Genomic DNA, 12,005 nt, shown 5'->3' with positions numbered 1-12,005 from the left:
ACATGGCACCCAGCGTGCTCGGGGCTGGGGCGGGGGGGGGGTTCTGTTCTTGGTGCATAATTGGGTAGAGAGAAAAACACAGCAGGAGGTGGGGGGGGTGATTGTATCAGGAGCCTGGCTTGAGGAAACTGAGTCACAAGGCAACAATCATGTTCACGCCCATGTGATTCTTCCACTAAGCGGTGGATAAAGGGGTCTCTGTGGAGGGTTTCGGAAGGTCCCTGAAGAAAGGGAGCTAATGAATTTGGCCTGGACCAAGGCAGCTTGCGGGAAAGAGGCTTCCTTGGACCAAAAATACGGTGTGGACAAAGGCAGAGGCAGGCTGACTGGGGTGAGTCAGCTGGAGGCTGGGAGAGGAGGGAGGAAGGAGAGGGGACGAAGAGCTAGCTGACTCTCTGGTTCAGACAATAAATGCTCTGGATTTCTGAAGAGCAGTTTGCTCCAAAGAGATGCACATTTTACCAGGGAGTAAAAGACAGTATCCACCCCAGGGTCTGGCCAAGCTCGGCCCAGGGACCTGCCAAGCCCAGCGTCTGCCCCTTGCAGCCGCCAGCACTTGGAGAACCACACTCTCGGATGTGGCCACTGCTTCCCTCCTGGCAGATTTGAGGACCTGACCTTGCATTGGCTCTGCTTCTAGGTGGGAGCCACTAATGAGATTAGTTGCCACTTTCCATTAGTGGTTCCTAAGGTTGGGCCTTTCGTGCCCCCGGGGAAGGATGCCTAAGGAATCTAAAGTAAATCTGTCCTCCATGAGGTGCTGCTAAGGACACAACTGACATTTTGGTTTAGAAATCAGCCTCATTTGCTGCCTCATATCAACTAAGGAAAGATCTAGAGAGCGATGAGAAGAGGGAAAGAAGCCACAATAATATTTTAATCTGGGTATCAGATGGTGGGTGGCTGTTAAGCCTTTATCTTCTTTGGAAACTGAGACATGGAGATATTTCACCTGAGATGCGCTCCCCCCTCCCCCATCTTGCTGGTTCTGAGAAACAGGACAATTGCTGTGGGAAGCCCCCAGAAATGCACCGCCCCCCGCCCTCGGGGAAGGGCCAACCTTCACCTTCCATCTGTGAGTAATGTAACTGATTCCAAACACAACTATCATTGAAAGGAATCTACTGAGCAGGCAGAATTGTAAATTATCCATTTTCCATTTTCTTTGGAATGAAACAGAAACATTAGCAAGAAATTTGGAACAAAATTTTCAATGCCTATAAGCAGAAAAAGCAGAGAATTCTATCTCCTGCTAACCGGCATCTACGGAGGGCTCCCTGCACGCAAACCATGGACTCGGATCCTTGCATCTTGCATGTGGACACCCCAATAGAACAGGCCAGTTGAGAGCACCAGACCAGGAGCTGGAATGTTCCAGTCTGTTGGTGACTCCCTCTGCAACTGTAGGTCATTCCCTTCCACCTGGACCTCCCTTTCTCTAACTCTCAACTGAGGGGCCTGCCTAGAGGCTCAGGCAATGTAGAATTCCAGCACGAGGGGCCATTCATCAAAGGCTCACGGAAGAAAATCCCTAGATTCCCACTCTGACATCAGAGAATTAGGACTGGGGACACAAGAGGAGTCCCCTCCTGCAGAAGCTGGGGCGGGGGTGGATATTGGGAGCTTCATTTGCAGGTAATCAAGTTCCCCATGGTAGAGTGCCATCGATACAAAAAAGCCGGCCCTTGAGTCGAATGTTTCTACCCGGCACTAAGCGCCATGAAAAAATGCTCCTGAGTCTGAGTGCTCCTTGTGCAGATTCGATCAGAATTTCAGCTTTCCGAATGCAGAGTTACAACATTTCAGGTGTTTTCGAACCCCAGGAATGCAAAAGCACACACTGCTGCCTAAAGCCAGGCTAACGAGCCCCTCGGGCTCTACGGCCGTCCAAAGTGGCAGCAGGCAAGAGGCTCAAGCCACTCTCCGTGGCAGTGTGCGCCCCTGGAGAACCCACACCAGGCCAGGCTGAGACAAAACGGCCTGGACTGTTTTAAATTGGAGGCAATGTAACAGTCCCTGGGTTTTGCACATGTAGGTCTGGCCTTGGAAGCACCAAAATGAGGCAGTGTTATTTTCAGCCTTGGCTTGGGCAGGCTGCTCTACCTCTGTGTGCTTGTTTCCCTCAATCCTAAAACAAAAGCAGACACCACCCCCTCCTGTCCTACCAGAGGGGACAGTGATTTGTATTCAGCATGCCGTTCTTTCAAAGAACGAAACCCCTTTTGCAAAAGTAGGCCTTACTAACTTCCGAGAAGATACGAGTTAGCTTCTGCTTTCCAGAGCTATGGGCGTCTTCGGCAAGGACTATCCCGCTCACAGACGAGGTCAGAGGCAAGGCCACAGCCGGAGTGGAGGAGCTCATCCCTGCAGCCTCCAGCTCTGACGCCCACCCTCAGCCCACCCGGTGGCACCAGACCACTGCCCGCTCGCTCTCCAGCCTACTTGCCTGGACTCCAGCTCCTCCGTGAGAAGTGGGGGCAGGGCCAGGCTGAAGTTAGGGAGCAGGCACATGGAAATGGCGTGGAGAGAACCAGAGCAATTTGCCCGCCCCCCCGCCGCCCTACTAGACACAGAAGCGGAGGCAGGCGGCGCTGTCTCAGCATGCATAAGGCAGGGCCCCCAGGGTGCTGGTGACTGGGAGAAGCCAGGGGGACAAGAGCTAAGTCTCGGGCCTGGAAGTGGGGTGTGGGAGTGCGTTCAGGGCTGTTCGTCTAACTACAGCGCACACGATCGCGAAGCGTAAGTAACCCATCACTGGTTTCAGGATAAGCGCAAGGAGCAGCAGGGAGAAGAGGGATCTCTACGCAGCAGCGGCGCACTCACAGGCTGAGCCCGCAGTTGGCAAGCCATGAAGGAATCCGGCCTCCTTCACTCCTGCCAGTCAGCCGCGGTGCCCAGGCCAATTCTGGAGCTCGACGGGCCCAGCGTAAGGCCATGCAGGTGCCGGCGACCACCTAGCTCTGGCTCAAGGCTTGGCTATACGGTCATTCATACCCTTGAACTTCTGGCACAACTCAACACAGGAAGCCGGGGCAGCCAGGCAAGCCTCATGCTGGGTCGGGAAAGTGGTCAGAGGGGGCTTGGGTATTCACTGCTGACACGTTCAAGTCTGAGCTAGAAATGTTTAAGAGTGGTTGAGCAACACCTTTCCCCTGTACCCCTAAGGCCAGGGCAGGCTCCTCTAGACCAGCTCTGAACCGATTTAGGGAGAGGCTGAGAGAGATCTCAAGGTCTTAGACCAAAGCAGAACGCCGCAAAGGAGAGAGATCTAAGCCCGGGCCCAGGATAACAGCAGAACGGGAATAGCCTATGACAGTAAATGGGGTGGGGGGAAGGGTGCATAAATAATGCAACAAGGGACCCCAAGAGTGCACCTGTTTGCAAGATACTCTGTATCCTTAGCTCTACCTTAGCTCTACCCAGGAGGACTTGGATGCTCCCAGAGGAAAGGAAAATGCGTTCCCACCTGCAGTGTTGAGCTCATAGCACAGCCCACTGGAATCCAGTTTAATGGAGATGAAGAAACCTTGCAGTCTGGTGGCAATAGAGTTTGACAAGATGACTGAAAGCTGACCTCATGCTGGACACTGAGATCAATCCCACCACACGGAGAAACCAAGTATGCCAGAGCTGATCTATTTTAAATGCACGGAAGATGTCAAGAAGACCTATTAATCCACCTCTGTCTCCTATATGATTGTTGTTACCCAAAGACACAAACACTAATAAAAAGCCCTTGGATCAAGTGCGACAAAGAGAATGGGAGAAGGAGGAACATAGAAAGAAACTTGGAACAGGAGAAGGGCTTAGGGCTGAGTGTGCCGGAGGACACAGGAGCCGAAAACCGGGCAGCAGAGAGGATGCCACCTGTGGGTCTGCCCACAGCTGCTCCTGGGGATGGCAGAGAGCGGGAGAGGCGTGTGTTCAAGAAGCGATCTTTGCTCTCGAGGTCCTGTCTGACTGACGATCCTGTGAGTCCCTGACCCTACCCGTCATCCCCCCAGGACTGATGCGTTAACACTGGCCTCCCAGTCACGTCCCTGCCTGAACCAAGTGCCAACCAGGGCGTCACCAATGATCGGGAGTCGGAGGCTCAGGGCTCCCAGCCCGTGGAAGAGGCTGGGACAGAGAAGGGCTCATGAAGTGAACCGCAAACACCGTGCTCTTCCCTCCCCGCCGACTCCCTGAGACTCACTCTCCTCGAGGAGAGAGACAATCAAGACAGGGCAGGGTTGTCCCACTGAGACAGAGGCCTGATTCTGTTCTAGAGAACCCCTCTTAGGGTTTCATGCTGACGGTGGCAAAGCCGTGACAAATTCTGGGTCTTGTGGCTTTGCGGACCGCTTCCATAGACCGCCACGACAATCTTCTTGTCGTGCAGATTATAGACCTGCGCACCGTTTCTCTTCAGTATTTAGCAGTGACTTCAAATTCAAATGACTCTCCGATAATATCCATCATGAATATGCATCAAGCCCTTTCTTAGATAAATAATAATTACTTGGCAATTGATATGCTGAAAAAGAAAAGTATTACGGCTGGAGAATGGATTTGTATTCAAGGGGAAACTTTCGGAAATGATGTGAGTCGTGGAATGGCCCTGCGCTGGGGCACTCAGGCTTTGTGCTCCTGTCAGCCGGCATCCCAGGGAGGAGGGGACTCTCGGGACTGCCACATGGCCATTAAGGAGATGAGATGAATTCTGCTATTTGACAAAGAGCAGTGATTCCCCCCCCCCCCCCCCCCACGTATAAGAGGCCATTAACGGCATTCTTTTTGTTGCTGTTCTGGAAACACCTGCGAACACGCCTAGCATTAGCACACCACGTCCTTTTGTTTCATGGTCAGAATTTCTTAAAAGGCTCAAATCATTTAGGAGCCATGCCTCACCGATGCTACGCTCTCCAACCTGGCTGCAAAAGGCCTCCGTGAGCCTTGTGCCTCAGGCCCGGTCTGTGTGAGACCATGTTAGAAGGTCTCAAGAACTAAGTCACAGCAGATCCTGCTCTGGGCAGGCTGCCAGTGCTTTCTCAAGGTGCACATATAGGAAAGGACAGCTCTGTCTGGGTGATCGCTCCACCCAAGGGCCATGAGAAGAGTAAGCAGGAGAAACAATGGGGATCAATAAGCGCTCCCCAGAGAAGTCTGCTCCCTGTCATTCTAGAATGCAGAAAACCTTAGAGATCAGCCTGGTCCCACAAATCCAGAAGGCCAGTACATGGAGCTGCCTTTCTAGATCGCTCACCACCCTCCTCGCTGTCCTCCTCCCCTCCCTCCCCCAGGTCCTGACCCGTCCCTCAGGCTCAGAATTCAGTCTATGAATGGTACGCACGATCCTGTCCTCACTGTTCCCTGATTGGCTACGGCGAAGATGAAGTTCAGATGCATGAGTCCCAAGGAAGATGTGGACAATAACGCCCTCCGTGGAAAGCAAGCAGAAGGAATCCCTGCCAGAAGCAGCAAGGGGAACCGGCTTCCCCCTCCTCTACAAGGCAGCAGCCTGACAAGCTTTTGGGGCTCAAACAGCACTTTTCTCCTGAGATCAAAGCCAATCCTCACGTGGCTCAAATATGGCCCGTAAGGTCCTATAAGTTGGATCCCGTTATAGCAAATTCCGAGGCCAGGATGCTGTCACATCCTGCCTGGAAGAAGCAGAGCGCTGATGGAGGGTGGGAACCCATGTGGACAAGGTAGGCAGGACGCCACGATGGTCTCTGCACAAAGTCGTATTTCAAGCTCTTTCAAGACCAGTTTCACAAAGTCACACCTGTCCTGACTCCAGAAGCATCCCTTCCCACCCCAAATGCCAGGAAAATGAGGCAGGAAGGGGAAGGTGCAATTGGGTGCATCTCGTTCCTTGGTGAGTTCAAGTCCTTAATCCAACAATGTCCAGCCAAGCCAGCCAAGCCCAGCTCAGAGCAGGGGATACACGGGAAACCAGAACGTTTCCTTCCAGTCCGACTGCATCCCCCCTCCCCCAACAAGCAATGGTCCAACAGCGTGAGCGATCCCTTATGGCTCCCTGGGTTTTACACCTGCCCCTTGCCCCTCGCTAGGGAAGGCGCGTCAAGCCCATGAGAGTGGAGCCTGAGAGGGAGGGAGGAGGTGGAGGAGAACCTGGGCCACAGCCACTTGCGTCTGCGTCTGCTGCTGCTGGAGGAGCTGCTGCAGAAGCTGCATCTGGTGCTGGCTGGACAGCGGCGTCCCTGGGCCCCATCCTGGGGGCTTCGAGGAGCAAGAGGGGAGGAGCATCCTGGGCGAGGCCGCCAGCACGGGTTCCTGGGGGTGGGGTGAGACCTGGAGGAGAAGACAAGATGGGCGTGACCCCAGGCCGTGGCCGCTCTCCGACACGTGGCACGGACACGGCCGGCGTGAAACGCTGCATCCCTAGTGGAGGTGTGGATAGGACCCTGGGCCGGGGCCACCAGGCAGGCAACGCTGCCGGGACCCTCAGTAACTGACCCAACGTGATGGAGGCAGACGGTGGGTACCGGCCTATCATGCCGCGTCCAACAATAACCACACCTGGACTTCGGGGGGCTGATCTCTGGGGAACCTAGCACCCACCACCCCGTTACGAGACCGGGAAGGGGGAAGCTGCCACCTTCACTCTGCTGGGTCCCTGGGGCTCCCTCCTCCAGGGCTGCATGAGGGGGGCCACTCCAGCCGGCCCTGCGTTGCAGGGAGAGCCGCTGGTCTGGACAGACCCTCTCTGCAGGCTGAACGTGGTTTCTGTGCCGTCTCCCTCGGCCTCCCTCCTGGCAGGTGGGAACTGTCACTAAGATGGCTTATGTGATCCATAAAGTAAGTTTAGGGAGAGACGTCTTGTGTCTGGGAGCTCTGCTGCTGGCCCTTCCTCAGACAGGAGGGAGGGAGGCACCCACTGACCCATGGCTCTTGTGGTTTGCGGCGGGCACATGACGTCAGGACAGTGTCAGGCAGACGATGGGCCCGCACCGCCCGGAGACAGGCTTCTCCCGATGAGCCGCCCGTTGACCTGCACCAGAAAAGGCCGAAGCCCAACAGGAAGGCGAGGTGGCCAGGATGCGGGGAGTCGAAGGGGAGGCCCGCTTCTCAGCCTTCTCCTCCTGGCTTTTCCCTTGTGTCTTCAGGTTGGAATGTGCTCCCAAGTTCTTAGTGTCCCGGTCTGGCTTCTACCAGGAACTCCCTGGGAGCCCGGTCATCTCAGCTGTAAGACGTGAGGCTGGAGTTGATGATGCCTGAGGTTCTAACCCCCAAGGGGCCAAGTGCCAGCCTCAGCGGCACCGGCGTGTGGGCGCGCCCCAGCAGTCGCTACCTGCAGGCGGAGGCCGCCCGAGCGAACTCCGCTCCGGGGATCCGTCGTGGCGCGTGAGGATTAGCTTTGCGCAGGCACCAGGCTGGGATGTGGAGCCACGGGGGGCAGGACTGCCAGGGAGCACGGCCAGGGAGCACGGCGGGGCCCCCGGAGCGCGACGCTCGTCAGGCGTAAGCCAGCGGCATCGGCACTCGGCCCCTCTCAGAGGAGAGGAAACCTGCTCTGTCACCGAAGCTGACCCCGCACGGGCGAGGACGTGACTCTGACAGTGGCTGAGGCCACAGCTCGTGTTGCTCCGGGAGGCCGTGTGCATGCGGACCGTGTGATGCGCCGCCTCCCACCTACCTTGGGGTCCGGGTGGGAGCCTCCTTCCTTCCTGACGGCATCAAGGTCTGTCACACCTCGGCTGAATTCCAAGACATCATTCCCCGCGAGCGGGACCTCCACTGCATCGATGTCCGTCTCCTCCGCGGTGGCCGTGGAGGCCCTCTCGGCTCCAGGGAGCTGGCGGCCTGCAGGGCGACAGAGGGAAGGGCAGGGCGCCGCCAAGAACAAGGTCCTCCTCCCTTCCTGGCACTTCACGTTCAGCGACGTCAGGCCCAGAGAGCACCACGGCTTCCTGACCTCTCCACCCGCCCTTCATTCCCAAACCGGTGAGATGTTCCTATTTACTATCTCTTCAGAGTCCAGAAACAAAAATGAAGTTTCCTTGAGGCTGGACGCCACTGCTTTGCCAGGTTGGCATGAGGTCGATATTGACAGGGTGCAGGGGCTCAAGAAGGGAGGGGGTAACTGTCACCTCGACCTCCTCTGAGCTCAGGAGTGGAATCCACCCAGGGACAGCGCCCTGAACTGGGAGTCCAGAGATATGGGGGCTCCCCAGCCGTGCCCCTGGCGGGCTGTCACACCAGGGGTAAGTGGCCCCACTCCCAGGGCCTCAGCTCCGACAGCAAAATCAGAGGCCAAGTTAGATGGACAAGGAAGGGTACGTGACAGAAGAATGAGGCCGAGGAGACCTGAGGTCCCATCTGAGACGGGGGCAGCCCCCTACCCCTCCAAGGCGAGCCGGACTCTGACCTTGTCACCAAGCACAGAAGTCAGGAAAGGGGCCTGCAGGAGGCAGCAGTGGGGACAGAAGGGTGACAGAGGGGGTGGCTGGGTTTCAAGTCTTCTCCAGTCTGTCCACACTCCACTTTTCACCTCCCCACTGAAGACAGCGGCTGCACTCAGCATGTGTATGGAAGTCCTGCTATTTCTTATTTTCCTTCATTCCCTGTTCTTATTTCTTGATTCTATAAAAACCTGGCCATTCCTGGGCATTTCCTGGGAAGTATTTTTCTTTCTCTGCATCTGGAATTAAGCTCATTGCTACTGTACTCAAATAAGATTTCTTAAAAGATTTCAGAGACCAAGCACCACGTGTAAAATGGAAGAGGTTCACGTCAGCAGGAAATACAGAGAGCCAATTCCCTCCCCGAGCAGCCAGGCCTTAGTTGTCTGAGGGCCTGCCTCGGAGAACAAATAGTTCTTTTTTTTTTTTTTTTTTTTAATATTTATTTAAGTAATCTCTATACCCAACATGGGGCTTGAACACCACCCCAAGATCAAAAGTTGCGTGCTCTACCAACTGAGCCAGGCAGGTGCCCCTAGAACAAATAGTTCTAACAGGTCTTCCTATGCAAACCACGTGAGTCAACTGGGGAAGCAAGCCTGGTTTTCAGAAAGCCAACAGGGTGCTTGGTTTTCCTCCCAGCTGCTCCAGGACTTGGGACACGGCCCTGGGACAGGGCCTGGCGGAGTGGCTCTGCTCCTCTGTGAGGCAGCAGGCGGGGACACAGAGCAGGCTGCTTCCCACCACACCCCTGCGCCCAGAAGTGACCTTCCTGATGGTCGGGAGGGCTAGCCTGTGAGACGAGGGTGGACGGAGAACTCGTGCCTACTTCTCCACAGGTGGATGGGCTGGACTGTAAGCATCGGTTCTCTGGGCCAGTGTGGAGATGAACAGGGTGAAATGCATGTGTTTTGAGCAGAAATGATTTCCCCCAGTCCCCAGGAGAGGCTCAGTCCCGCAGCACTGTGCATCCACTTGTCGGCGTACTTGACACCTGGGATTGGGCGTGCCTGGCCTTCTAGTCCAACCCCCCCAAACCCCTCAGTCTTGAGGCCAGGGCTGGGTCTCATTCATGCTTCCCAGGGCTCTGGTACGGAGAAGGTATTCAGTAAACACTAACAAAGGAAAGAGTGTCATGATAGGTCAGCGAAACAGAGGAGTGGGCTACAGAAGAAGGCTGCCCCCCCCCGACCCCCATTCCTGGAGTCCCTAATACCGACGACACAAAGCGTTTGGAGATGCCCAGGCCAGAAGCCTGGAGGGATCAGAAACTCTCTTGGGTTCTTGCTCTGTTTCTGAGGGAGTCACAGATTTCTCGGCCATTCCCCAACCCAAGGCTGAGGAAGGGGAGTCACAAGCCATAGGACCTGCTTTCTGAGGGACTTCCTGCCACCCCATGGGCTCTCTGATGATCACCTCTGAAGTCCTGAGCTTGGACGATGGCTAATGGGTGAAAGTCAGGATGGTAACAGACCTGTCAGAACAAGGAGGGTAAAGCTGGGGTAGACAGAATGCTCTGGATTCCATGCCTGTTAGCATATGGGATAAGGCAAGATTTAGGGGGCGGACCCACAGCGAATGGTCTTCCTCAGGTCCTGACAGACAAGGGGGGAATATCTCGTATTTGCAACTTTCCTGGCATCAAGAAGCTTAAAGGACCAGAAACGATACGAAAAACCTTCTAGCAAAACCGGGAAACTTAGGAGATTGGGCTGTGTTTTCAAGGCTTCCCCAGCCTGATGGAGGAACCAGAGACCAAGGATGCAGCAGGAGGCCGTGTCCCCTCAGAGGGAGCTATCCCGGATGCAGGGGGTAACCCGTGCAGAGGGGAGAACACCTGGAGAAGGAGTACCAGCTACGGCAGGTGAGGAAGCGGTCCTGGGGAGGGGAGGGCTGGGAAGGCGTGCTAGGTGGGGGAAAAGATACAGAGGTATTCACTGCTGCCGGCTCTGTATGGAGGGACCCAACCAGGGAGAGTCAGGATTTTATCTTGAAGGATTGAAAGCAGGTGAGTAATACCAAAGGGTTTTCATCCTTTCAAATTTCACCCCAGAAATGATGTGGAGGACAGATCTAGAAGGGACAAGATAGAAAGCAACACTCCAGGTGAGAAACAGGAGGGCTTACGCTAAGAGGGTCACAGTAGCAGAGGAGAACAGATATGAAAGGTTTTCAGGGCACAGAAATCACAGGACAGGGTGACAGACTAACGGTGGTGGGGGGAGATAGAGCGGTGGGAATAGGGAGGGAGGGAGAGAGGAATATGCATAAAATGAGTTTTGAAATTTCTGATTTAGGTGACCTGGTAGGGACTGGTGCCCTTTAGGGAAATTTCGGGAGGAGCAGGGTTGTGGGTAAGACAGAGTTTTAAACCTGCTGGAATCACAGGGTCTGTAACAACCAAGTGGAGATACCCATCAGCTGTTGGGAGAGTTCAGGAAAAAGCTCTGGTCTGGAAATAAACATCAGTCGAGACCACGGGGGAAGTCAGAAAAGAGCACAGGGACCGAGCCCAGGAGAAACGCAAAGGATGTTGGAAAGCAAGTAGCAGATAAAAAAAAAAGGTTGTGCGTGCATATGGGGTGGTGCCCCAGAAGCTGGGGTGGGGTGGGGGCGGGGCGAGTGCTTCCTGCCCCGTGGTGAACTCGGCACAGAAAGGCTGGTTCAGGTTGCTAGCTAGGGGCCTCAGTGACCTTGACTGGTGGTCTCCGGAAGGGCTGGCAGGCAGCAGACACCACATCGCTGGAGGCTGGAGGGATAACGGCCAGGATGCGGGGACAAGGAAGAAGCTATATGAGCGCAGATAAATCTGGCAAGAAGCTGAACGATGAGGTAAAGATAAGGCTGGGGGAGACGCAGGGGCAAGGAAGGCTGGATTTGGTTTTGTTTTGACGATGAGAGAGGCTTGACCTTATCTGTCCGCAGTGGGGAAGAAGCCAGCAGCTGCGGAAGACTCAGGTGACCCCTCGGGAGAGACAGCACTGGTGGCCTGGTGCTCAGGGAGAAGCAAGTGAAGGGTAATCCTGGCCGGGCGGGGGGCAGGGGATGACGACACCGACCACGGGGCGGAAGCTGGGGACAAGCAGCAGGGTGGCCCTGGAGAACATAAGGGATGGACCTGTGGACGGCTGGTTTCCCGGGGATGGGCCAGCATCGGGGGCTCAACGGAGAGGCGTTTCTGGGTCAATGCAGAACTTGTCACATGTCGAGGATACAGTAATAAAATGGTTTCAAAAAAGAATACGGGTTTATTAGCTCAGTCACGAAGTGCTGGACATGGCCACTTTTTGGCCTCAAAACTGCACTGGTAACAGCTTAAATTTAAATAGCACTTACTACCTTCCAGGCACTAATTTAAGTGTTTTACCCGTATAAATCGTTTATCCTCAGAACCACCCTCCAGGAGGTCCAAGCACTGACAGATAAACTGAGGCACAGAGCTGGGAAGGCAGGTGCTGGGGCTCCAGGCCCAGTGCTCGGAACCACTGTGGTGTCACCCTGCCTCCCCCCAGGCTGGCGACTTCTACCTGCAGTCCCCCCCCCCCCCCCTTCACTGTCTTCACTTACACACTCCCCTGCCTCCCCCCAGGCTGGCGA

General features: G+C 55.3%; 1 protein-coding gene across 1 annotated transcript in view; it reads right to left on the bottom strand.

Annotated features, from left to right (window-relative positions):
• The window catches only part of LOC116643439 (carboxyl-terminal PDZ ligand of neuronal nitric oxide synthase protein-like), a 276,985-nt gene that overhangs the window by 20,236 nt on the left and 244,744 nt on the right, over positions 1-12,005 (bottom strand). The window contains 3 exon segments of the mRNA XM_032422215.1: positions 2,447-2,488; positions 6,118-6,297; positions 7,643-7,809. Of these exon segments, the coding sequence (XP_032278106.1) occupies positions 2,447-2,488; positions 6,118-6,297; positions 7,643-7,809 (389 nt within the window).

The sequence above is a fragment of the Phoca vitulina genome, unplaced genomic scaffold (genome assembly GCF_004348235.1).
Source record: "Phoca vitulina isolate PV1807 unplaced genomic scaffold, GSC_HSeal_1.0 scaffold26, whole genome shotgun sequence".
NCBI lineage: Eukaryota > Metazoa > Chordata > Mammalia > Carnivora > Phocidae > Phoca > Phoca vitulina.
The sequence above is the reverse complement of the archived record's forward strand: the minus strand, read 5'-3'. Positions and strand labels throughout refer to the sequence as shown.